We start from the raw sequence: 24,900 nt of genomic DNA on the forward strand, positions 1-24,900 counted from the left end.
TAGGTGATAGATAGTGTGAGGAGTTAGTGGTGAGAGATGAGATTGAAAAGAGGTTGACAGGGGCCAGATCACTTGGGGCTTAACTTTGCCCTGAGAGCACTAGGGAGCTACAGATGGGTTTTGAGCAGGGGAGGGCCCTGATCATATTCATGCTTTAGAAAGACCTCTCTAGGCCAGGTGCAGTGGGTCACACTCATAATCCCAGCACTTAGGGAGGCCGAGGTGGGCGGATCACCTGAGGTTAGGAGTTTGAGACCAGCCTGGCCAACATGGTGAAACCCCGTCTCTACTAAAACTACAAAAAAGTAACCAGGTGTGGTGACAGGTGCCTGTAATCCCAGCCACTCAGGAGGCTAAGGCAGGAGAATCACTTGAACCCAGGAGGTGGAGGTTGCAGTGAGCCAAAGTCATACCATTGCACTCCAGCCCATATGACAAGAGCGAGACTCTGTCTCAAAAACAAAAAACAAAACAAAACAAAAGGCCGGGTGCTGTGTCTCTTGCCTGTACTCCCAGCACTTTGGGAGGCTGAGGTGGGTGGATCACCTGAGGTCAGGAGTTCAAGACCAAGACCAGACTGCCCAACATGGTGAAACCCCATCTCTGAGCTGAGATGGTGCCATTGCACTCCAGCCTGGGTGGCAGGGCAAGATTCTGTCTCAAAAAAAAAAAAAAAACAAGGCCAGGCGCGGTGGCTCACGACTGTAATCCCAGCACTTTGGGAGGCTGAGGCAGGCGGATCACGAGGTGAGGAGATCAAGACCACAGTGAAACCCTGTCTCTACTAAAAATACAAAAAATTAGCCGGGCGTGGTGGTGGGTGCCTGTAATCCCAGCTACTTGGGAGGCTAAGGCAGGAGAATGGCGGGAACCCGGGAGGCGGAGCTTGCAGTGAGCCGAGATCAAGCCACTGCACTCCAGCCTGGGTGACAGAGCAAGACTGTGTCTCACACACACACAAAAAAAAGACGGAAAAACAAAACAAACAAACAAAAAAACCCAAAAACCTCTCTACATGCCAAGTGAAAGGTGGAAGTGGGGGTGAGACAGAAATCTGGGAGACCAAGAGACACGGTTGATGTGGGGGTGAGGGAAGGGCTCGGGTAGAGGAGGACCTTGGATCAGGGCTGCGGAGAACAAGGAACTGAGAAAGAGGAATTGCAAGTGGTTGAATGCAAAAGACTTGGAGGCTGTAAGCAGGGGAGAGTGAAGATAAATGGTACACATCTAGGAAGACACCCAGGTCTGTGGCCTGGTTGACTGAGTGGACAGCAGATCTAACCCTAAGATGGTGATGCAAGAGAGGAGAAGGATTTGGTGTAAGACGTCAAGTTCATGGTAGGATTCTTTTTTCTTTCTTTCTTTCTTTTTTTTTTAGAGAGACTGAGTCTGGCTCTGTCCCCCAGGCTGTAGTGTGGTGATGTGATCATAGCTCACTGCAGTCTTGATCTCCTGGGCTCAAGTGATCCTCCCACCTCAGCCACCTAAAGTGCTGGGATTCTGGGATTCCAGACGTGAGCCATTGTAGGATTTTTTTTTTTTTTTTAAGTGTTAGATGCCCTTGGGACACTCTAAGGAGAAATCGTAGAGGCCATTGACTACGTGAGACTAGGAAGATCTATGATGGGGCTGGGTGACTTCAGCAGACATGGGGAGCACTGGCTATGAGTAGGAGCTGTTGGGATCAGTGGGAGACTTTGGGTTACGAGTGGATCACTGGGACACTGGGGCACCGTGGGGATCAATAGAATTTGAGAATCAGAGGTGGGTTTTGGAGGACAAGTGAGGTTGTTGAAAGTAAGAAAGTCATGGAAATATACATTGGAGGTTGGTGGAAAATATGAAGGACGTTTGGGGTTAGCATTAATCAATAGTGGGTCAGAGGAAGTCCTCTGAGTTGTGTGGGGACACAGGGATTTGGCGGGTCACCAAGGGTGGGGAAGAATGGTAGCAGATGCTGTGGTCATTCAGGGATTTGAATATGTCAGTGGGAAACATTGGCGGTCAGGAGAGTGTATGTTGGGCGTCTAAGGAGAGACCAGGGTCACTTGGGGTCGGCTGTGACTTCATGGGAAGGCTGGACTATGGATGAGGGCTTCTTTGGTGAGGGTCCCTCCGTTGCTAGGCAAACGGTTCCCAGGGCGCGGTTGCTAAGGACTTGAGCTTTCTAACTGGCCACGCCTCTTTCCATTGCGGGCTCCGCCCCCGCAGTCAACCACAAGTCGGTCACAGGCACAAAGACCGCGCCCACCTTCTCGCCCCGCCCACAGTCCCAGCACCGTTACCCGAGCGACCGTGGGGGTTCGTCCCGCCTCCGGACCTGGGTGCCAATCGAAGAGGCGTTGCCGGGGCGACGACTCCACCTTTTCCGGTGCGGGCCCGCGGCTTCCGGCAGGGGGCCCGGCTGCGGGCGGCAGTCCGGCAGTGGCGGGGCCCGGGGGGCGCCCAAGATGGCGGCGGGCGGCGCGGAGGGCGGCTCGGGCCCCGGCGCCGCCATGGGGGACTGCGCGGAGATTAAGTCCCAGTTCCGCACGCGCGAGGGTTTCTACAAGCTGCTCCCGGGCGACGGCGCCGCTCGCAGGTCGGGTCCGGCTTCCGCCCAGACCCCGGTGCCGCCCCAGCCGCCGCAGCCCCCGCCCGGCCCTGCCTCCGCCTCCGGTCCTGGCGCTGCAGGCCCTGCGTCGTCCCCGCCGCCCGCAGGCCCCGGGCCCGGGCCCGCGCTGCCCGCCGTGCGCCTCAGCCTCGTGCGCCTCGGGGAGCCCGACAGCGCCGGGGCCGGGGAGCCGCCCGCCACGCCCGCGGGGCTGGGCTCGGGGGGAGACCGCGTCTGTTTCAACTTGGGCCGTGAGCTCTATTTCTACCCAGGCTGCTGCCGCCGTGGGAGCCAACGGGTGAGCGGCCTGCATCGTGGGGCCCTGGGTGCTGAAAGGATGGACTTTCCAGAGAACTGATAGGAGGGTGCCTGAATTGATATAGGGCCCTGAGATAGGCATCCTAAATGTGATGGACGTCCTGGGGCAACAGCATTGGAGGGAGTACAAGATTCTGAAATGCGATGGGAGGCCCGCGGGGTGCTGGGCAGGCATCTTTGAGGTGATGGGGGAAATCCCCTTTACCCCCGTTATGCGTAAGGGTTCTGGGATGGCGAGTATTGGACATGATGGGGTATCTGAGATGAGATGGGATCCCCCGGGTTCTGGGGTGGCAGGTATTCTGCAGGTAATGGGGAATCATGAGGTGATGCAAGCTCAGAGGTGATGGAGAACCCAGTATTGCATCCTGGAGGTGTTGGAGAGGGGCTTGAGATTGAGCCCAGGAATGTGGAGAAGTCTAGAAGTGATGGAGGCCTTGAAGGTAATAGGGGATCCAGAAGCTGAATGGGATCCTAGAGAAAATTGGGGTCTGGAGGTCATGAGGGTCCTGGAGGAGATAAGCGTCTGGAAGCTGATGGGAGCTCTCAAGGGATGAGAGGCTCTGGCAGGCGAATCTGCAAGTGTGATTCAGGGCATCTCTAAAGCGATGTGGTGAGAACCTTGGGAAACTTATGGTGGCCCCAGAAATGATGGGGATCCTCAGATCCCTGAGGTAGTAAATGGGCCTAAAATGTGGGAGACTATGAGTTTTGATGGGTCCCTGAACTGTGGCGGTTTAGGGATTCCAAAGTGAAACGAATACTAGGATGTTAGGCTTTAGAGTCCTCGGAATTTGGGTGACCTTGAGGTTTGGGGGTCTTGGAATAATGTGGTACTAGGTCCTAAGGGAGCTGCTGAGGTTATAGGGTGGAGTGGTGGGGCTAAAAGGAATCGGAGCTCAGGAACTGTGTGGCCCCAGAACCCTGAAGTTGTGGACAAGGGTGTCTCTGAATTAGGGGTGACCCAACTTGGGGGAGGCACTGTGGTCAAGGGGGATCCTTACTATCTTTTTTGCTACTCCGTCTGTGATTTAGGTCCCCTTCCCGTCTGTGGTTGCCCCCTCCTTCCCAATCCACCTACTCACCTCCCCACTTCCCTCTGGGTTCTAACCCTGCTTCCTCTTAGTGGTTTCCCCCAACCTCAACATCCTTTTCCTTCCCCTCAGTGGCATACACCATTAACTCCTTTTCTCCCACCCCTCAAGTCCATTGACCTCAACAAGCCAATTGACAAGCGGATCTACAAGGGCACCCAGCCCACCTGCCACGATTTCAACCAGTTCACTGCTGCCACCGAGACCATCTCCCTGCTGGTGGGCTTCTCAGCAGGTCAGGTGCAGTACCTCGATCTCATCAAAAAGGACACCAGCAAGCTGTTCAATGAGGAGGTGATTGCAGCCCCCAGAACCCCCAACTGCTCTGCCTTCTCACCTACCCACTATATGCCATTAGGTTTCAGCTGCCTGGGGACCAGTGTAGGCCTGAGAGGGGCAGGACCAGGGAGAGATGAGAATGGGGTGACAGCAGCTAATGACAGCTGCACTGTACCCAGGCCCTATGCTGTGTTACCCCTGTGCTGAATACTTTACTCCTTGAGTTTTATTTATTTATTTATTTATTTATTTTATTTATTTTTTTGAGACGGAGTCTCACTCTGTCGCCCAGGCTGGAGTGCAGTGGCGTGATCTCCGCTCACTGCAAGCTCCGCCTCCCGGGTTCACGCCATTCTCCTGCCTCAGCCTCCCGAGTAGCTGGGACTACAGGCGCCCACCACCACGGCCAGCTAATTTTTTGTATTTTTAGTAGAGACGGGGTTTCACCGTGTTAGCCAGGATGGTCTCAATCTCCCGACCTCGTGATCCGCCTGCCTCAGCCTCCCAAAGTGCTGTTGTTACAGGCGTGAGCCACCATACCCGGTTTTTTTTTTTAATTGTAATTGTAATTTTTATTGTTTTTAATTTTTTTTCCTTTTTGAGGCAGAATCTTGCTCTGTCACCCAGGCTGGAGCGCATTGGTACAATCTCTGCTCACTGCAACCTCTGCCTCCCCAGTTCAAGCAATTCCCCTGCCTCAGCCTCCTGAGTAGCTGGAATTATAGGTGCCCACCATCATACCTAGCTAATTTTTGTATTTTTGGTAGAGACTGGGTTTCACCATGTTAGCCAGACTGGTCTCAAACACCTGACCTCGTAATCCACCTGCCTTGCCCTCCGAAAGTGCTGGGATTACAGGCGTGAGCCACTGCGCCTGGCCACTCCTTGAGTTTTCATCAACCAGTGGATGCAGAAGTGTGCTGCCCATTTTGCAGATTAGAGAATTGAGGCTAGTAAATAAGTTGGGACTTAGTTGATACCCTTGCTCTTTGAGTTCTGGGCTCTGGAGGCTTTGGATTCAAAGCCCTGCTGCACCACTTACTCACCGTGTGACTTTGGGAAGGTGACCATTCTCTGAGCCTCACTTCTCCTTCTCTGCAAAATGGGATTCCAGTTCCTACCTTGCAGAACCGCTGTTGTAGAATCATACATGGAGATTGCTCAGTCCTGGGCCAACTTGGCCTACGAGGAGATACCAGTAAACGACCTTATCCGCGGGCAGGGACTGCTCTTGGCTTCTGTCTCATTCTCTCTGGTCCAGAGGAGGTGTTCCATAAATATTCTCAGAATGAGTGAATGGCTGAAGGGAGTGAACGGAATAGTGAGTGGATTAAAAATTCATTAGCTCATCCATTCACAAATAGTTTTTGAGCATCCGTTCTGTGCCAGGCACCGTTCCCAGCAGTAGGGATATCACATCTCAGGGCCCTGGACAGGAGGCCCTGCCCTTTTGGAGCTTTCAGTCTAGCTGGGGAGATGGACAGTTAATCAAGTTAAGTCTTCATGTGTCAGCAGGTGATTAAGGCCTGCTTAGAAGAAACAGTGGGGAAGGGGCTGAGGGAAGCTTGAAGAGTCTAATAGGGTGGTCAGGAAAGCCCTCACTAAGAGGTGATATTGAAATAAAGACCTGAAGGAGGCAGGTGAGAAGAGTTGCCTGGGGAAGGGCATCTTTTTTTTTTTTTTTTTTTTTTCTTTCAAGATAGGATCTCACTCTGTCGTCCATGCTGAAGTGCAGTGATACGATCTTGGTTCACTGCAACCTCCGCCTCCCAGGCTCAAGCAATCCTCCCATGTCAGCCTCCTGAGTAGCGGGGACTACAGGCATGCACCACCACAATTGGCTTGTATTTTTCATAGAGATGGGGTCTCTTTGTGTTGCCCAGACTGGTCTCGAACTCCTGGGCTCAAGCGATTCTCCTGCCTTGGCCTCCCAAAGTGCTGGGATTATAGGGCTGGGCCACCACACCCAGCCAAGAAGGACATTCTGAGTAGTGGGACCAGCTAGGACAAATGCAGGATAGCACAGAAGTCGTGTGGCCAGAGCAGTTACTGAGGGAGAGAGGATGATAGATGAGTTCCAGGAAATAACAGAGGGGCCGGCTCATGGGGAGTCTGGAAGGTGGTGGAGAGACTTTGCCTTACTCTTAGTTGGAAACCTGTGGAGGAGCCTTTCTCGGTGGGGCTCAGCTGAGCCCTGGAAGGCAGAAGTGACTGGAGTGATTATTTGCTCAGTTCTCCCAAGGATGGGAGGCCTCTCATCCTGGGAGAGCAGCTCCTTAGTTGCATATGCTGACTGCCTGAGGGCATTAGGGCCTGGGGCTCTGGAACCCTGCTTGAGAGAGGCTGCTAAGCGTTCAGAGCAGGACAGTGCCAGGTGCTGACTGATACTTAACAGAGCATTGCTGTGGCTGCTGCAGAGGACAGACAGGCCCAGACAGTGGAGCCTGAGGCCAGTCACACAACATTGCAGGCTGGATGGGATGGTGAGAGGAGGTCAGATTCTGGTTGTATTTTTTCTTTTTCTTTTGAGATGGAGTCTCGCTCTGTTGCCCAGGCTGGAGTACAGTGGCATGGTCTCCGCTCACTGCAACCTGCGCCTCCCGGGTTCAAGCAATTCTCCTGCCTCAGCCTCCTGAGTAGCTGGAACTACAGGCGCCCACCACCATGCCTGGCTAATTTTTGTATTTTTAGTAGAGATAGGGTTTCACCATATTGGCCAGGCTGGTCTGGAACTCCTGACTTTGTGATCCGCCCGCCTTGCCCTCCCAAAGTGCTGGAAGTACAGGCGTGAGCCACCGTGCCGGCCGATTCGGGGTGTATTTTGAAGGTTGAGCCCACAGGATTTGTGGAAGGATTGGATGTGAGGAAAAGGGCAGGTGCTGAGGTTTTTTGTCTAAGCACCTAGCAGGATGGGGGGTTGTCACTCATTTGTCCAGGAATTACCTTCAAGCCGCCTCCTGTGTGCACTGCTTTAAAGAACAGCGAACCAAACAAAGATCCCTTCCTTTGGGGAGCTGGCTTTCTGTGAAGAAATTTCCTGCTTAAAGCCTGACATAGTAAAGATTGGGGGAGGGTTAGATAGATAGAGCAGAGGTCCCCAACCTTTTTGGCACCAGGGACCGGCTTAGGGAAGACAGTCTTTCCACGAACTGCTGGGGGGATGGTTTGGGGATGAAACCGTTCCACCTCTGATCATCAGGTGTTAGATTCTAGTAAGGAGCGCACACCTAGCTCCCTCGCATGTGCAGTTCATGGTGGGGTTCGCGCTCCTATGAGGATCAAATGGTGCGCTGCTCCAGTAGGAGGCCGGGCTCAGGCTGTAATGCCTGCTCGCTCACCGCTCACCTTCTGCTGCATGGCCCGGTTCCTAACAGGCCATGGACCACTACTGTTCCATGGCCCAGAGGTTGAGGACCCTGAGATACAGGACAATTCTATGGCAAGCAGGACTGTCCCCTCACCAAAGATGACACATTGAGGCTCCTTGGAGCAGCCCCTGTTCCCCCATGTCTTTTTTTTTTTTTTTTTTTTTTTTTTTGGACGGAGTCTCACTGTGTCTCCCAGGCTGGAGTGCAGTGGCGCGATCTCGGCTCACTGCAAGCTCCGCCCCCCGGGTTCACGCCATTCTCCCGCCTCAGCCTCCCAAGTAGCTGGGACTACAGGCGCCCGCTACCGCGCCCGGCTAGTTTTTTTTTGTATTTTTAGTAGAGACGGGGTTTCACCATGTTAGCCAGGATGGTCTCGATCTCCTGACCTTGTGATCCACCCGCCTCGGCCTCCCAAAGTGCTGGGATTACAGGCTTGAGCCACCGCGCCCGGCCCCCATGTCTTCATGACCCAGTATCCATCTGTCTTCCCCAGTTTGGGAGCTTCTCGTCGAGGAGGACCTGGGCCTGGTGTGGCATCTGCTGTGTGGGCGGGGCCGTGTCCAATGGCCTTGGGGACTTCAGGTTGGGGAGAAGGTCTGCCTGAGTTTTACTGCCTTCTCCCAACCCCACCCTGTCTCCCCTGGCAGCGGCTGATCGACAAGACCAAGGTGACGTATCTGAAGTGGCTGCCTGAGTCGGAGAGCCTGTTCCTGGCATCACACGCCAGTGGCCACCTGTACCTATACAACGTCAGCCACCCGTGCGCCTCGGCCCCACCCCAGTACAGCCTGCTGAAGCAGGGCGAGGGCTTCTCTGTCTATGCTGCCAAGAGCAAGGCGCCCCGCAACCCGCTGGCCAAGTGGGCGGTGGGCGAGGGGCCCCTCAACGAGTTCGCCTTCTCGCCTGATGGCCGGCATCTGGCCTGTGTGAGCCAGGATGGCTGCCTGCGCGTCTTCCACTTCGACTCCATGCTCCTGCGCGGGCTCATGAAGAGCTACTTTGGGGGCCTGCTGTGTGTGTGCTGGAGCCCCGACGGCCGTTACGTGGTGACGGGTGGTGAAGATGACCTGGTCACCGTGTGGTCCTTCACTGAGGGCCGCGTGGTGGCTCGAGGCCACGGCCACAAGTCCTGGGTCAACGCTGTGGCCTTCGACCCCTACACCACACGGGCAGAGGAGGCGGCGACAGCAGCCGGTGCTGACGGGGAGCGGAGTGGCGAGGAGGAGGAGGAGGAGCCCGAGGCTGCGGGCACAGGCTCGGCCGGGGGTGCCCCGCTCTCTCCACTGCCCAAGGCTGGCTCCATCACTTACCGCTTTGGCTCGGCGGGCCAGGACACGCAGTTCTGTCTGTGGGACCTCACTGAAGATGTGCTCTACCCGCACCCGCCCCTGGCCCGCACGCGCACCCTCCCTGGCACTCCTGGCACCACGCCACCGGTCGCCAGCAGCTCGAGGGGTGGCGAGCCTGGCCCGGGCCCCCTGCCTCGCTCGCTGTCCCGCTCCAACAGCCTCCCGCACCCGGCGGGCGGGGGCAAGGCAGGCGGCCCGGGCGTGGCGGCAGAGCCTGGCACACCATTCAGCATCGGCCGCTTCGCCACGCTCACATTGCAGGAGCGGCGGGACCGGGGGGCCGAGAAGGAGCACAAGCGCTACCACAGCCTGGGCAACATCAGCCGGGGTGGCAGCGGCGGCGGTGGCAGTGGGGAGAAGCCCAGCGGCCCTATTCCCCGCAGCCGCCTGGACCCCGCCAAGGTGCTGGGCACCGCACTGTGCCCACGCATCCATGAGGTGCCCCTGCTGGAGCCCCTCGTGTGCAAGAAGATCGCCCAGGAGCGGCTCACAGTCCTCCTGTTCCTGGAGGACTGCATCATCACTGCCTGCCAGGAGGGCCTCATCTGCACCTGGGCCCGGCCGGGCAAGGCGGTGAGTGGCTCCATGCCAGCCTGCCGGGGACCTGGCAGGACCCTTGGTGGGAAGAAGCAGTCATTGGCAGAGAGAGGGCTTTGTTGCTGTCACAGCCTCTGGCTTCGTGGGGTGAGGGGAAGCCATGGAAATCTTAGTGTCTCAGAACAAGACCTCTCAGATTTTAGAGTGAGGGGGGCTAGCCCCAGGTGGCAGGCAGCAGAGAGAGGGGTGGGTGTGAGAGCCAGCTGGGAGACGGGGCGTCCAAGGCTGGCCGTCTGAAGGGCAGCAGATGGGCCCCGCATGGCCAAGTCTTACTGCCTGTCACTCGAACCAAAATCTATTTCTATTGAACATCTGTTTTTTAAATGGTGAAACTTTTTTGAGTACTTCAGGCCAAAACTCTAGGGGCGAGCTCAAGCCTGTGGGCATGGCTGCCAGGCTGGTTCTGGACTCAGGATCTGAGCCTCCTGCTGAAGGCACAGTCTGGGAATCCCAGGCCTGGGTTCCAGTCCCACTCCCTGTGTGATCCCGGACAAGTCACTGCTCTCTCTAACCTCCAACTTATCACCTAAGTCTTAGAGCCTGTAGAATGGGCAGGGGGGGATGCGTTTGCCTCCTGGGTGGGCTATGGTGTTGGAAAGGTCACAGTAGGCAAAAGCAGGCCTGGCATCTTGTCAGTCCGGAGCTTGTCTTGGGTGTCTCCGCTCCTTAGGGCTTGGACTCAGCTGCCCAGGGGCCTGGAGGCTGTGGTTTGGTTCCTCAGATCCTCGGTTTTGGTATCGTAGAGTCCTGAGTCCCTAGAACTTGAGAGTACAGTCTGAGTGCCTCAGAGGCAAGAGCGGTGGGATTTGGGGAGTCTGGTTGAGTCCTAAAAGAGAGCCCTCTGTCTCCCTAGTTCACAGACGAGGAGACCGAGGCCCAGACAGGGGAAGGAAGTTGGCCCAGGTCACCCAGCAAGTCAGTGGTAGAGGTAGGACTGTCCCTGAGTTCTTTCCCCAGCACCTCAGGGTCCCTCCCAAGTTAGAAGGGAGCCCCAGTTTCCCCCTCGCCTCACACCCCTACCCTTACCCCATCATCTCACTCAGGATCTGCCGAGGACTTTGATTATTGAGTGAAAGTGCCGACTGGCAGGACAGGAAGCTAGCTAAGATGCAAATTCCCAACCTAGAGCAGCGGCCTCTGGGGGCTCTGGGGTGGACCCAAGGGCAAGGCCAGGGTGGCAGCAGCTTTGGGGACTCTGGGCTGGCTCCCTCCCCTTGACACTGGCTGAAGTCCAGGTGGTCTCTAACCCCTCCCATCTCTCCCTCTCATCTTCCCCAGGGCATCTCCTCCCAACCAGGCAACTCCCCGAGCGGCACAGTGGTGTGAAGCCATGGATATCGGGGCCCCTACCCCATGCCCCCAGCCTCCTAGCCATAACCCTCCCTGCTGACCTCATGGATCAACGTATTAACAAGACTAACTATGACAGATGGACTGCGCCGGTCCCCCAACCTGCACAAAATTTGGGGGCCCCCCCAGACTGGCCCAGACACTGGGGGAATGTAATGGCCCTTGTGGCCTCAGCCTTGTCCCCCACCCACTGCCAAGTACAATGACCTCTTCCTCTGAAACATCAGTGTTACCCTCATCCCTGTCCCCAGCATGTGACTGGTCACTCCTGGGGAGAGACTCCCCGCCCCCGCCACAAGAGCCCCAGGTCTGCAGTGTGCCCCTTAGTTGAGTGGGCAGGGCTGGGGGTGGTCCAGCCCTCACCCGGCCCCCACCCCAGCTGCCCTTGCTATTGTCTGTGCTTTTGAAGAGTGTTAAATTATGGAAGCCCCTCAGGTTCTTCCCTGTCCCCCAGGACCTCTTATTTATACTAAAGTTCCCTGTTTTCTCAGCGGCTCTGTCCCCTTCGGAGGAGGTGGTGTAGAGGACCCGTGTGTGTGCTCTGCGGTTCCAGGCAGTCCACTTTCCCCAGAGGAGGAGTGCAGGCCTGCTCCTGGCCCAGCGCCTCCCACCCCTTTTCATAGCAGGAAAAGCCGGAGCCCAGGGAGGGAACGGATCTGGTGACCCACACCAGCGACTGGAGCAGGGCCCTCTCGGGGAGAAGAGCATCCTGCCTGCGGCCAGGGCCCCTCATCAAAGTCCTCATTGGGTGTTTTTAACATTCTCAAAACTGCCCAGAACCTCATTTCCCAAGCCCTGCCCAGCTGGGACTCCTTGGTCCTTGCCTCGTTTCTCAGGCCTGGCCCTCTCAAGGCCCAGGCACCCCAGGCCAGCCGGAGGCCCCGACTTCCACTCTGGAGAACGGTCCATACTGGAAAGAAGAGCTCAGATCCCTCCTGGCTCTCGGAGCCACAGGGAGTGTCTTCCCGCGCCACCCTCCACCCCCCCGAAATGTTTCTGTTTCTAATCCCAGCCTGGGCAGGAATGTGGCTTCCCGGCCAGGGGCCAAGGAGCTATTTTGGGGTCTCCTTTGCCTGGGGAGGGCTTGGCTCCACCACTTGCCTCCCCCAGGCTTTGGGCAGCGGGTCACCCCTGTTCAGGCTCTGAGGGTGCCCCCTCCTGGTCCTCTCCTCACCACCCCTTCCCCACCTCCTGGAAAAAAAAAAAAAAAGTGTAAAGCAGAGAGCCTGAGGGCTAAATTTAACTGTCCGAGTCGGAATCCGTCTCTGAGTCACCCAAGAAGCTGCCCTGGCCTCCCGCCCCCTTCCCAGCCCTCAGCCCCTTTCTCCTACCCAGCCCCCAGCCCCCAGCGCCTAGCTCTGGAGCTTGTCAGGAGCAAGGGGGTGGTTGCTACTGGGTCACTCAGCCTCGACTGGCCCCGTTTTAGTAATGGGCAGGTTCCTCTTGGAATCCATCACACCTGTGGCTTCCTCTGTGCTCTACCTTTTTATTGGGGTGACAGTGTGAGAGCTGAGATTCTCCATCCATCCCCTCTAGCACTGAAGGGTTCTGAAGGGCCCTGGAAGGAGGGAGCTTGGGGGGTGGCTTGTGAGGGGTTAAGGCTGGGAGGCGGGAGGGGGGCTGGACCAAGGGGTGGGGAGAAGGGGAGGAGGCCTCAGCAGCAGAGAGAAGTGGCCAGAGAGGCCCAGGGGACAGTCAGGGACAGGCAGACATGCAGCCAGGGCTCCAGGGTCTGGACAGGGGCTGCCAGGCCCTGTGACAGGAGGACCCCGAGCCCCCGGCCCGGGGAGGGGCCATGGTGCTGCCTGTCCAACATGTCAGCCGAGGTGCGGCTGAGGCAGCTCCAGCAGCTGGTGTTGGACCCCGGCTTCCTGGGGCTGGAGCCCCTGCTCGACCTTCTCCTGGGCGTCCACCAGGAGCTGGGTGCCTCCGAACTGGCCCAGGACAAGTACGTGGCCGACTTCTTGCAGTGGGGTGAGTGCCTGCCCTCAGGGCTCCTGCAGATGGGGTGGGGGTGGGGCAGGAGACAGGTCTGGGCACAGAGGCCTGGCTGTTGCGGGGGCAGGATGGCAGGATGGGCATGGGAAGATCCTCCTATCCTGGGGCTCAGAGCGTGGACCTGAGTCCTGGGACAACATTTCTCTGTCCTATGCCACCACCCTGGAGGGGCAGAGTGAGGTCAGCAGAGGCCAGGGTGGCTATGACTCAGAGCCATGGCTTAGGAGTCACAGCAGGCTACACTGCCAACAGCCTCCCATGGCCTCTCTGCACCCTGCCTCAGGGACAGGGCCAGTGTCATGCTGGGAGCTCCCTCTCCTAGGACCCTCTCCCCAAAAGTGGGCTCTATGGCCCACTCCCTTGGTTTCCTGCAGCCCGGGGCAAGCCAGGAGGGCCAGCATGGGGCAGCTGCCAGGGGCGCAGCCGACAGGCAGGTGTTCGGCGCCAGCCTCTCCAGCTGCCCCAACAGGTGCCCAGGCACTGGGAGGGCGGTGACTCACGCGGGCCCTGGGGGAGAACCAGCTTTGCAGACAGGCGCCACCAGCACCCCCTCCTCTGTGATCCAGGAGGGACAACTTTGGGTTCTTCTGGGTGTGCCTCCTTTTGTAGGTTCTGCACCCACCCCCACCCCCAGCCCCAAAGTCTCGGTCCCTATGAGCCGTGTGGGTCAGCCACCATTCTCGCCACCCCAGCTCCCTGCGTCCTTTAGTTCTCCTGGCCCACGGCCTCCAACCTTCCAGCTGCCCCACAAAGCCCCTCTTGCAAGGACTTTCCAGGGCCTGGGGCCAGGGCTGGAAGGAGGATGCTTCCACTTCTGCCAGCTGCCTTGTCTGCCCACCTCCTCCCCAAGCCCAGGACTCGGGCTCACTGGTCACTGGTTTCTTTCACTCCCAGCACCCTGCCCCTCTGGCCCTCACGTGCCTGGCCCTCAGCGACTGGCACTTGGTCTTTGGTCTGTGTGTGACAAACTATGTGACACTTGTTTCCTGTTTCTCCACCTTCCCCTGCTTCCTCTTGTGTCCATCTCTTTGTGACCCAGGTCTGGTTCCTCTCCCTCCTCCTCCCATTTCACAGATGGGAAGGCGGAGGCCAAGAAGGGCCAGGCCACTCAGCCTCTGGAAAAACCTTCTCCCAACCTCCCGCAGCCCCTAATGACTCTCCTGGCCCCCCTTTAACAGAGGATGAAGTTGGGCTGGCAGGGTAAACTGAGACCGGGCGGGGTAGGGGTCTGGCGCTCCAGGGAGGAGCACTCCTTTTGTGGCCCGAGCTGCATCTTGCGGCCCCTCCCCTGCCAGGCCTGGGGCGGGGGAGGGGGCCTGGGTTCCTGCTGCCTTAAAAGGGCTCAATGTCTTGGCTCTCTCCTCCCTCCCCCGTCCTCAGCCCTGGCTGGTTCGTCCCTGCTGGCCCACTCTCCTGGAACCCCCCGAAACCCCTCTCTCTCCTCCAGAACCCACTGTCTCTTCTCCTTCCCTCCCCTCCCATACCCATCCCTCTCCATCCTGCCTCCACTTCTTCCACCCCTGGGAGTCCAGGCCTCCCTGTCCCCATGGTCCCTGAGCCACAAGCCTCCACCCCAGCCGGTCCCCCACCCAAGCTGCCCTGTTTAACATTCCTAGTCATAGGACCTTGACTTCTGAGAGCCCTGATTGTCATCTGTAAATAAGGGGTAGGACTAAAGCCCTCCTCCTGGAGGACTGAGAGATGGGCTGGACCAGAGCACTTGAGTCTAGGATGTGTGACCATGCCGGCTTTGTCTCCCTGTCCTGTTCCTTCCCCCAGCCCCAGATCCAGGGTTTCCCAAAGTGTGGTTCAAGAACCACCTGTATCTGAATCTAGAGGTACTGGATACAACCCCACGTCTGGGCCATTACCCAGGACATTCTACATGAGAACGAGGGGGTGGGGCCCTGGCTGCGCCTGAACTGTCACCTGGAGTCCGGGTGGAGGACTGGAAGCCCAGGAAGGTGGAAGAACTGGGTCTTATTTCCTTCTCCCCTTGTTCTTTAGGGTCTGCCCTTCTGCGGACTTTGTTACCCCACCCTCACCGTCCTGCACACCCTTGGAGCCCTCTGGTCCAATGCCCTGTCCCGCAAAGGGCTTCCCAGGCATCTCGCCTCTATGGGAGGGCAGTTTTGGGTCCCCAGAACCTTACACAGTGTTTATGTGGGGAAGCTCTTGGGAAGCAGACAGTCCTAGGGTGAAGCTGAGAGGCAGAGAGAAGGGGAGACAGAAGGTGGGGCTTTTCCCCTTGTCTCCAGTGCCTTTTCTGGTGACCCTCGGTTCTTTTCCCCCACCACGCCCCCAGCGGAGCCCATCGTGGTGAGGCTTAAGGAGGTCCGACTGCACAGGGACGACTTCGAGATTCTGAAGGTGATCGGACGCGGGGCGTTCAGTGAGGTAAGCTCAACTGGTCGGGAGCCCGACTTGACTTGTGGTGGGTGGGGCATAGGGGTTGGGGTGGGGCCTTAGAAATTGATGAATGACCAAGCCTTAGAACCTAGGGCTGGGCTGGAGGCGGGGCTTGGGACCAATGGGCGTGGTGCGGCAGGTGGGGCGGGGCCACGACTGGGTGCAGAAGGGGGTGGAGTTGGGTCTCGGCGAGCCCTTCTGTTTTCCCGGCGTCTCCACCTTGTCTGCCTGTCTTGGCCTCAGGTAGCGGTGGTGAAGATGAAGCAGACGGGCCAGGTGTACGCCATGAAGATCATGAACAAGTGGGACATGCTGAAGAGGGGCGAGGTGAGGGGCTGGGCGGGCGTGGGGGCTTTGAGGATCCGCGCCCTCTCTCCGGCTGCAGCTCCTCCGGGTGCCCTGCAGGTGTCGTGCTTCCGTGAGGAGAGGGACGTGTTGGTGAATGGGGACCGGCGGTGGATCACGCAGCTGTATTTCGCCTTCCAGGATGAGAACTACCTGGTGAGCTCCGGGCTGGGGTGACTGGGAAGAGGTACAGAGCCCATGCTGTCGCTGGATGAGGAGGTGGGGAGAGGAAGCTCTAGGATTGGGGGTGCTGCCCACCACAAGTCTCCCACACCTGTGGGAGAGTCTGTGTGCAGTAAGAGGGTGTGTCAGGTGGATGAGGGGCCTTCCTTATCTTGGACGGGGATGGTGTCCCTCAGTGCCCCTTTCTGGGGTGTTTTGGGGGACTCATATAAAGATGTCTCTGTTGGGGGGGGTCTCTTACCTGGAATGGGATAGGTCTTCAGAAATTCTAACGGGGCCACTGCCTAGGGAGGGAGTGTCTGGGACCTATTCTCTGGGTGTTGAGTGGTCTATGAGTTCTCTTTCCCAGAACATCTCAGGGAGAGTGAATCTGCCCAGTGACATTCCAGGAAAGGTTTTTTGTTTGTGTTTTTTTCCGAGGGGCAGGGGGCGGGGGCCGCAGGTGGTCTCTGATTTGGCCTGGCAGATCTCTGTGGTTATCTCTGGGCTGGGGCTGCAGGTCTCTGCCCAGGGATGGGGTGTCTCTGGCAGTGGTTGTCCCGGCCATCCGTGATGGATCAGGGCCTCGGGACTACCAGCCACCCATGACGAACCCCTTCTCAGTACCTGGTCATGGAGTATTACGTGGGTGGGGACCTGCTGACACTGCTGAGCAAGTTTGGGGAGCGGATTCCGGCCGAGATGGCGCGCTTCTACCTGGCGGAGATTGTCATGGCCATAGATTCGGTGCACCGGCTCGGCTACGTGCACAGGTGTGTGTGGCATGGCTGAGGCCTAGGGCGAGGGGATAGCAAGCTTGTTCCCTGGCAGGGTTCTTGGAAGGTCAGAGCCCAGAGAGGCCAGGGCCTAGAGAGGGACCTCCTTGGTTGGGGCCCACTGGGGCATGCCTGGGAGTAGGGTCCAGAACTGTAGAATCCCTACAGGGGTGGAACCCAAGGAAGTGGGGCCCCAGGTGGCACTGCCCAGAGGGGCAGAGCCTGGTGGGACCACAGAAGGGAGGTTCACTTATCCCACCCTTCTCCTTTCCTCGGTGCAGGGACATCAAACCCGACAACATCCTGCTGGACCGCTGTGGCCACATCCGCCTGGCCGACTTCGGCTCCTGTCTCAAGCTGCAGGCAGATGGAACGGTGAGCCAGTGCCCTGGCCACAGAGCAACTCGGGCTGCTAATGAGGGATGGGAGGTGCAGAGTGTGGGGGCAGGACTGGATTTGGAGGGGAAAGGAGGAGGTGACCCAGGCCTAAGTGTGCATCTGTGTGGCGGAGCATTAGACCAGGCAGAGGGAGAGGCTAAGCATTTGGGGAGTGGTTGGAAGGAGGGCCCAGAGCTGGTGGGCCCAGAGGGGTGGGCCCAAGCCTTGCTCTGCTCCTTTTGGTCCAGGTGCGGTCACTGGTGGCTGTGGGCACCCCAGACTACCTGTCCCCCGAGATCCTGCAGGCTGTGGGCGGTGGGCCTGGGACAGGCAGCTACGGGCCAGAGTGTGACTGGTGGGCGCTGGGTGTGTTCGCCTATGAAATGTTCTACGGGCAGACGCCCTTCTACGCGGATTCCACGGCGGAGACCTACGGCAAGATCGTCCACTACAAGGTGAGCATGGCCCCAGGGAGCCCTGGCCTCTCCAGGTAGGCGCTCCCCAACTATCGCCTCCTCTCCCTCTCCCTCTGAGCAGGAGCACCTCTCTCTGCCGCTGGCAGATGAAGGGGTCCCTGAGGAGGCTCAAGACCTCATCCAGCGTCTGCTCTGTCCCCCGGAGACACGGCTGGGCCGGGGTGGAGCAGGTGACTTCCGGACACATCCCTTCTTCTTTGGCCTTGACTGGGATGGTCTCCGAGACAGCATGCCCCCCTTTACACCGGATTTCGAAGGTGCCACCGACACATGCAACTTCGACTTGGTGGAGGACGGGCTCACTGCCATGGTGAGCGGGGGCGGGGTAGGTACCTGCGGCCCCTGCTCGGCTGCGGGAACCTCCCCATGCTCCCTCCATAAAGTTGGAGTAAGGACAGTGCCTACCTCCTGGGGTCCTGAACCACTCATTCCCCAGAGCACCTGCTGTGTGCCCATCTAGTGCTGAGGACCCAGCAGTGACCTAGACTTATAGTCCAGTGGGGAAACACAGACCAGTCTTCAGACAGTGAAGCCCCAGAATGATCAGGGCTGAGACAATGGAGTGCAGGGGGTGGGGGGCTCCTGACTCAGCAAGGAAGGTCCTGGAGGGCTTCCTGGAGTGGGGAGCTATCTGAGCTGAGACTTCGAGAGATGAGAAGCAGGAGAGGACTCCTCCTCCCTCAGGATGGCTCTCTTCACCGTGTAATGAGCTGTCGTGGAATGCTTGCTTGGCTCTGGGTGCCCTTTTGCTGGACAATACTGGGGATCTAGCACTGACCAGATCATCTCTGGTCCCTGCCCTCATCCACTTGCAGTCTAGAGAATGAGAGAATTATGGAGAGTGTGGCAGGTACCCTGAAGGGAAGCAACAGGATACAAGAAAAAATAGTGGGGCCAGGCGCCGTGGCTCACGCCTGTAACCCCAGTACTTTGGGAGGCCGAAGCGAGTGGATTGTTTGAGCCCAGGAGTTCAAGACCCGCCTGGGCAATGTGGTGAGACCCTATCTCTACAAAAATGTTTAAAAAATTGGCTGGGTGTGGTGGAGCATGCCTGTATACTCAGCTCCTAGGGAGGCCGACCTGGGAGGCTCACTTGAGCCCAGGAGGTCAAGGCTGCAGTGAGCTGTGATTGTGCCACTGTATTCCCGCCTGAGCAACAGAGAGAGACTCTGTCTCAAAAATAAGATAAAATTAAATTGAAATTTTAAAATAGGCTGGGCTGCGGCCGGGCGCTGTGGCACATGCCTGTAATTCCAGCACTTTAGGAGTCCGAGGTGGGCGGATCACGAGATCAGGAGTTTGAGGCCAGCCTGGCCAACATGGTGAAACCCCGTCTCTACTAAAAATACAAGAAAAGTCGCTGGGCGTGGTCGTGGTTGCCTGTAATCCCAGCTACTGGGGAAGTTGAGGCAGGAGAATCGCTTGAACCCGGGAGGCAGAGTTTGCAGTGAGCCAAGATCATGCCACTGCACTGCAGTCTGGGTGACAGAGTGAGACTCTGTCTCAAAAAAAAGAGAAAAAAAAAATAGGCTGGGCAAGATGGTTCACGCCTATAATCCCAGAACTTTGGAAGGCTGAGGCAGACAGGTCACTGGAGGTCAGGAGTTCAAGACCAGCCTGGCCAACATGGTGAAACCCTGTGTCTACTAAAAATACAACATTTAGCCAGGCTTGGTGGTGTGTGCCTGTTGTCCCAGCTACTCAGGAGGCTGAGGCAGGAGAATTGCTTGAACCTGGGAGGCGGAGTCTGCAGTGGGCTGGGATCGTGCCACTATACTCTAGACGGGGAGACAGCAAGATTCCATCTAAAAAAAAAAAAAAAAAAAAAGAAGTGGGCCGGACACAGTGGCTTATATTTGTAATCCCAGCACTTTGGGAGGCTGAGGTTGGAGGACTGCTTGAGCCCAGAGTTTGGGACTAGACCAGCCGAGGCGGGCGGATCACTTGAGGTCAGGAGTTTGAGACCAGCCTGGCCAACGTGATGAAACCCCGTCTCTCCTAAAAATATAAAAAATTAGCCAGGTGTGATGGAGGGCACCTGTAATCCCAGCTACTCGGGAAGCTGAAGCAGGAGAATCGCCTGAACCCAGGAGGCAGAGGTTGCAGTGAGCTGAGATCACGCCACTGCACTCCAGCCTGGGCAACAGAGCAAGACTCCTTGTCAAAAAAAAAAAAAGAAAAAAAAAAAGCTGGAGGGGCCACTTTAGATAAGCCCTGAGTTGGGGCTGGTTTGTGGGGAACATGTAAGCCAAAATCAAAAAGCAGTGAGGGACCCACCCTGACGATTGCCAGTCACATCTGTGTGTCTTGTGCAGGAGACGCTGTCGGACATTCGGGAAGGTGCGCCACTGGGGGTCCACCTGCCTTTCGTGGGCTACTCCTACTCCTGCATGGCCCTCAGGTAAGCACTCCCCGAGGCTGCTGGAGCTTCCTGGGTCCTGCTCCTTGGCAGCCAATAGAGTTGCAGGATCAGTCTTGGAACCTTACTGTTTTGGGACCAAAGACTCCTAAGAGGCCAGAGTTGGAGGACCTTAAAATGTCAGATACATGTACTTCGAAATGTTAGATTGAACTTTAAAACCTCAGAGTTACAGATTGGGCTTTCCAGAATCTCGTAACCATCAACTTTTACGTCTGTAGTACACAGAGTCACAGGACTTCAGAATCTTGGAAAATATGAAGTTGAGACTTTTATAATCTAATTGTAAAAGAATGCAAACTCTTTGAATCACCCACATAATAATAAGGCCATTTAAAAATATTAATTTAGGCCAGGTGCGGTGACTCACACCTGTAATCCCAGCACTTTGGGAGGCCGAGGCGGGTGGATCACCTGAGGTCGGGAGTTCAAGACCAGCCTGACCAACATGGAGAAACCCCGTCTCTACTAAAAAACAAAATTAGCTGGGCGTGGTGGTGCACGCCTGTAATCCCAGCTACTCAGGAGGCTAAGGGCGGGAGGCAGAGATTGTGGTGAGCTGAGATCGTGCCATTGCACTCCAGCCTGGGTAACAAAAGCGAAACTTCATCTCAAAAAAAAAAAAAAAGTATTAATTTACAGGCTGGGCATGGTGGCTCACGCTTGGAATCCCAGTACTTTGGGAGGCTGAGGTGGACGGATTGCTTGAGCCCAGGAGTTCAAGACTAGCCTGGGCAATATAATGAGACCCTGTCTCTACAAAAAATTGAAAAAATTTAGCCAGGCATGGTGGTCTGTGCCTGCAGTCCCAGCTATTCAGGAGCTGAAGTAGGACGATCACTTGAGCCTAGAGTTTGAGGCTTCAGTGAGCCATGATAGATTCCAACCTGGGCAACAGAGTGAGACCTGGTCTCAAAAAAAAGTATTAATTACACAAATAATGCATTGCTTATCACAAGTAAATTAGAAAATACAGATAAGGAAAAGGAAGTCGGTATCTCGTGAGCTCACCAGACGGCAGTGGTCCCTGGCTCACACGTGCACAGACACGTTTAAATACTGGAGAACAGGTGTTTTGTTGTGTTTTTTTTTTTTTTTCCCCTTCTTCATGCTACTTTGTCTAAGAGAACAGTCGGTTTTCTAATCAGCTTTTATTACTGGACAACATTACAAATACTGTACCTTACCGTTAATGAACTCTAACTCGATTCTGAACTGCTGTGGGGCCTGAACAGTGGGTCAGGATTGAACCCATCCTCTATTGGAGCCCAGATGCATGCCCAGGATAGCTGGGTCCTGAGCCATGTTCCCACAGGAGGGACTGCTAGGTTGGTGGGGACAGCCACTTCCTACCCTAGGGAGGAGTTGTCCCCTTCCCACAGCTGAGTGGGGTGTGCTGATCTCAAGTCGCCATCGTGGGGTCTCATGTCCAGTCTTAGGACCACATCTGTGGAGGTGGCCAGAGCCAAGCAGTCTCCTTCATCAGGTCGGCCTCCCTGTCCTGTGGCCCTAAGAAGAGGGTTCTGCAGAGATCACATGTCAAGGGAGGAGACGAGCTGACCCTGGAACATGGGGGTCTGGACCCCGAGTCCCTGCAGAAGGTTTACAAAGAGCAGCTCCCAGGGGCCCAAGGCCAGGGGAGGGGCAGGGCTTTTCCTAAGCAGAGGAGGGGCCACTGGCCCACCTGAGACTGTTCTCTTCACGCTGTCGCTCCCCTTCCTCAAATCAGGAGGTCTTTGAAGCAGCTGCCCCTTACCTGCAGGCCAGGAGCTCTGGTTCTCCACCAGAGAATCAGCGTTCTGCCTCCCTCCCCACCCCCCTCTCCTCAGGGACAGTGAGGTCCCAGGCCCCACACCCATGGAACTGGAGGCCGAGCAGCTGCTTGAGCCACACGTGCAAGTGCCTAGCCTGGAGTCCTCAGTGTCCCCACGGGATGAAACAGTAAGTTGTGGAGGGGAGGGGGTCCGTCAGGGGCAAGCAGGAGAGAAAAGTTGAGGGCTTCCCGGGTGACGTGTGCTGTAGAGCCCTCTGGGGACTTCCTGAACAGAAGCAGACAGAAACCACGGACAGACGAGGTTACTTCAGACATGACACGGTCTCTGTAGTTACAGTGGGGCATTAAGTAAGGCTGTGTGCGTTGGTGGGGATCTGAGGAGTTGAACTTTGAGCTGAACGCTCCTGAAGGAGAAGCCAGCCATGGAAAGAAAGGTGCCAGCCATGGAAAGAAAGGTGCCAGCCATGGAAAGAAAGGTGCCTTGAGCAGGTGGGAATCCTGATATCCTGATTTATTCCTGTTTGGCTGAACCGTTCCTGAGAATGCCGGAGAGGCCAGCAGGCAACAAAACCCAGCAAGGCCTTTTGTCGTGAGGGCATTAGGGAGCTGGAGGGATTTTGAGCAGCAGAGGGACACAGGTTGTGTTCGTGTTTGAGGACCAGCTCTCTGGTCCCTGTGTGGATTTCGAGGACCAGACTCAGAGAAGGGGCTGAGGGAGGTAGGGAAGGGAGGGGGCTTGGATCATTGCAGGAGCTGTGGGGATTCCAGAAATTTTGAGGGGACGGAGAAGTAGGGGACAAGCAAGGATCCCTAGCCTGGAACCAGTGCCCAAGTTCTGAGTCCTCCAGGAGCCACAGGCAGCCTTAAGCCCGGTCCCCATACACAGGCTGAAGTGGCAGTTCCAGCGGCTATCCCTGCGGCAGAGGCTGAGGCCGAGGTGACGCTGCGGGAGCTCCAGGAGGCCCTGGAGGAGGAGGTGCTCACCCGGCAGAGCCTGAGCCGGGAGATGGAGGCCATCCGCATGGCCAACCAGAACTTTGCCAGGTCGGCGTTGGGGCCGGGGCGCAGGGCCCATGGCAACCCTTGGCAGCCCCTCTCGTCCGACTCGGACTGACTCACCGTCCTTACCTCCCCACAGTCAACTACGCGAGGCAGAGGCTCGGAACCGGGACCTAGAGGCGCACGTACGGCAGTTGCAGGAGCGGATGGAGTTGCTGCAGGCAGAGGGAGCCACAGGTGAGTCCCTCATGTGTCCCCTTCCCCGGAGGGCCGGGAGGAGGTGGACCGTCTGCTCTGCGGGGCACGTATAGACACCTGGAGGAGGGAAGGGACCCATGCTGGGGCACGCCGCGCCACCGCCCTCCTTCGCCCCTCCACGCGCCCTATGCCTCTTTCTTCTCCTTCCAGCTGTCACGGGGGTCCCCAGTCCCCGGGCCACGGATCCACCTTCCCATGTAAGACCCCTCTCTTTCCCCTGCCTCAGACCTGCTGCCCACTCTACAGATCTCCTCCCTGGCTCCTGGTCTCCCCGTCCAGATACAGGGCTCACCCTACGTCTTTGCGACTTTGGAGGGCAGAAGCCCTTCGTTCAGCCCCAGATCTCTGTCCGTTCAAGGCTCACCAGATTCCCTCCGGGATCTCCCTAGATAACCTCCCCAGCCTCGATTCCCCTCGCTGTCTCTCGCCCCACTGCTGAGGGCTGGGCTGGGCTCCGATCGGGTCACCTGTCCCTTCTCTCTCCAGCTAGATGGCCCCCCGGCCGTGGCTCTGGGCCAGTGCCCGCTGGTGGGGCCAGGCCCCATGCACCGCCGCCACCTGCTGCTCCCTGCCAGGGTACGTCCGGCTGCCCACGCCCCCCTCCGCCGCCGCGCCCCTCGCTCCACCCGCCCTGTGCCACCCGCTTAGCTGCGCATTTGCAGGGCTGGGCCCACGGCGGGAGGGCGGATCCGCGGGCAGCCAATCAACACAGGCCGCTAAGAAGCAGCCAATGACGAGTTGAGACGGGATTAGAGGCGTGCGAGTGGACTAACAGCTGCCGGCTGTTGGGGCGGGGGTGGGGAGCAGGGAGGCGTGCGGGCCCACCTATGGGCGTAGGCGGGGCGAGTCCCAGGAGCCAATCAGAGGCCCATGCCGGGTGTTAACCTCGCCCTCTCCCCGCAGGTCCCTAGGCCTGGCCTATCGGAGGCGCTTTCCCTGCTCCTGTTCGCCGTTGCTCTGTCTCGTGCCGCCGCCCTGGGCTGCGCTGGGTTGGTGGTCCACGCCGGCCAACTCACCGCAGTCTGGCGCCGCCCGGGAGCCGCTCGCGCTCCCTGAACCCTAGAACTGTCTTCGACTCCGGGGCCCCGTTGAAAGACTGAGCGCCCGGGGCACGGCAAAGAAGCCGCGCCCACCGCCTGCCAGTTCACACCGCTCCGAGCTTGGGTCTCCGCCCAGCTCCAGTCCTGTGATCCGGGCCTGCCCCCTAGCGGCCGGGGAGGGAGGGGCCGGGTTCGCGGCCGGCGAACGGGGCTCGAGGGGGCCTTGTAGCCGGGAATGCTGCTGCTGCTGCTGCTGGTGGTGGGGGATCGCAGACCACTTCTTTCGGCCAGGCTGAGGCCCTGACGTGGATGGGCAAACGGCAGGCCTGCGAAGGCAGCAAGCCGGGTCGTCCGTGTTCCACTTTCCACGCACCCCCACCTACCGTCGGTTCGCAAACTGCAAATCCTCCCTTGTGCATGACGCCCTGCTCTCTGGGGAGCGTCTGGCGCGACCTCTGCCCGCTTACTCGGGAAATTTGCTTTTGCCAAACGCGCTTATTCGGGGATCCCGCGCCCCCTCCTCACGTGCGCAGCTCTCGGAGCCCGAGCCGGCTCTGACTGCTTCGGCGGTTTGGATATTTATTGACCTCGTCCTCCGACTCGCTGACAGGCTGCAGGACCCCGAACACCCCAATCCACGTTTTGGATGCACTGAGACCCCGATATTCCTCGGTATTTATTGTCTGTCCCCACCTAGGACCCCACCCCCGACCCTCGCGAATAAAAGGCCCTCCATCTGCCCAAAGTTCTGGACTCCGCAGTCCGCGGTTTGCGTAGTGGGCAGGAGGTTGCGCAGCGGGCCAATCCGAAGGCGAGTGGAGGCGGCCGAAGGTCTGGGAGGAGCTAGCGGGATGCGAAGCGGACGAATCAGGGTTGGGGGAGGAAAAGCTACGGGGTGGGGCCTTGGCATCCGGCCAA

At 57.8% G+C, this 24,900-nt stretch overlaps 2 protein-coding genes across 12 annotated transcripts; both read left to right on the plus strand.

Moving 5' to 3' along the window:
• Positions 1–2,366: 2,366 nt before the first annotated feature.
• DMWD (DM1 locus, WD repeat containing) lies at positions 2,367–11,443 on the plus strand. 3 transcript variants are annotated; one of them, XM_009194770.3, is made up of 5 exons: positions 2,367–2,891; positions 4,117–4,299; positions 8,300–9,574; positions 10,452–10,526; positions 10,877–11,443. In XM_009194770.3, exons 1-5 carry the CDS (start codon positions 2,451–2,453, stop codon positions 10,922–10,924), a joined length of 2,022 nt encoding a protein of 673 aa, XP_009193034.1. In that variant the 5' UTR covers positions 2,367–2,450; the 3' UTR covers positions 10,925–11,443. The 3 variants fall into 3 exon arrangements, with proteins under 3 accessions (XP_009193034.1, XP_009193033.1, XP_009193035.1); XM_009194771.2 differs by lacking the exon at positions 10,452–10,526 and having other exon boundaries at positions 2,398–2,891; positions 10,877–11,438; XM_009194769.3 differs by lacking the exons at positions 10,452–10,526; positions 10,877–11,443 and having other exon boundaries at positions 2,377–2,891; positions 8,300–9,925.
• Positions 11,444–11,707: 264 nt separating this feature from the next.
• On the plus strand, positions 11,708–24,727 carry DMPK (DM1 protein kinase). Of its 9 annotated transcripts, XM_009194768.2 has the most exons (16): positions 11,903–12,922; positions 14,726–14,784; positions 15,252–15,343; positions 15,599–15,682; positions 15,761–15,856; positions 16,487–16,635; positions 16,920–17,013; positions 17,265–17,471; positions 17,554–17,817; positions 19,808–19,893; positions 21,741–21,852; positions 22,572–22,729; positions 22,824–22,921; positions 23,093–23,139; positions 23,429–23,518; positions 23,846–24,727. In XM_009194768.2, exons 1-16 carry the CDS (start codon positions 12,744–12,746, stop codon positions 23,996–23,998), a joined length of 1,968 nt encoding a protein of 655 aa, XP_009193032.1. In that variant the 5' UTR covers positions 11,903–12,743; the 3' UTR covers positions 23,999–24,727. The 9 variants fall into 9 exon arrangements, with proteins under 9 accessions (XP_009193024.1, XP_009193023.1, XP_009193026.1 ...); XM_009194760.4 differs by lacking the exon at positions 14,726–14,784 and having other exon boundaries at positions 11,708–12,922; XM_009194759.4 differs by lacking the exon at positions 14,726–14,784 and having other exon boundaries at positions 11,708–12,922; positions 23,433–23,518.
• Positions 24,728–24,900: the final 173 nt, after the last annotated feature.

This window comes from Papio anubis, chromosome 20, assembly GCF_008728515.1.
Source record: "Papio anubis isolate 15944 chromosome 20, Panubis1.0, whole genome shotgun sequence".
In the NCBI taxonomy this organism is placed as follows: Eukaryota; Metazoa; Chordata; class Mammalia; order Primates; family Cercopithecidae; genus Papio; species Papio anubis.

What these genes read in the sequence shown, in the direction of transcription:
- DMWD (XM_009194769.3), top strand. Translation starts at nt 2,451, where the DNA reads ATGGCGGCGGGCGGCGCGGAGGGCGGCTCGGGCCCCGGCGCCGCCATG. An exon ending in GCCGCCGTGGGAGCCAACGG is followed by an intron (nt 2,892 to 4,116) that starts GTGAGCGGCCTG and finishes CCACCCCTCAAG; the next exon opens with TCCATTGACCTCAACAAGCC. An exon ending in GCAAGCTGTTCAATGAGGAG is followed by an intron (nt 4,300 to 8,299) that starts GTGATTGCAGCC and finishes CTCCCCTGGCAG; the next exon opens with CGGCTGATCGACAAGACCAA.
- DMPK (XM_009194768.2), top strand. Translation starts at nt 12,744, where the DNA reads ATGGTGCTGCCTGTCCAACATGTCAGCCGAGGTGCGGCTGAGGCAGCT. An exon ending in ACATGCTGAAGAGGGGCGAG is followed by an intron (nt 15,683 to 15,760) that starts GTGAGGGGCTGG and finishes GGTGCCCTGCAG; the next exon opens with GTGTCGTGCTTCCGTGAGGA. An exon ending in TCCAGGATGAGAACTACCTG is followed by an intron (nt 15,857 to 16,486) that starts GTGAGCTCCGGG and finishes ACCCCTTCTCAG; the next exon opens with TACCTGGTCATGGAGTATTA.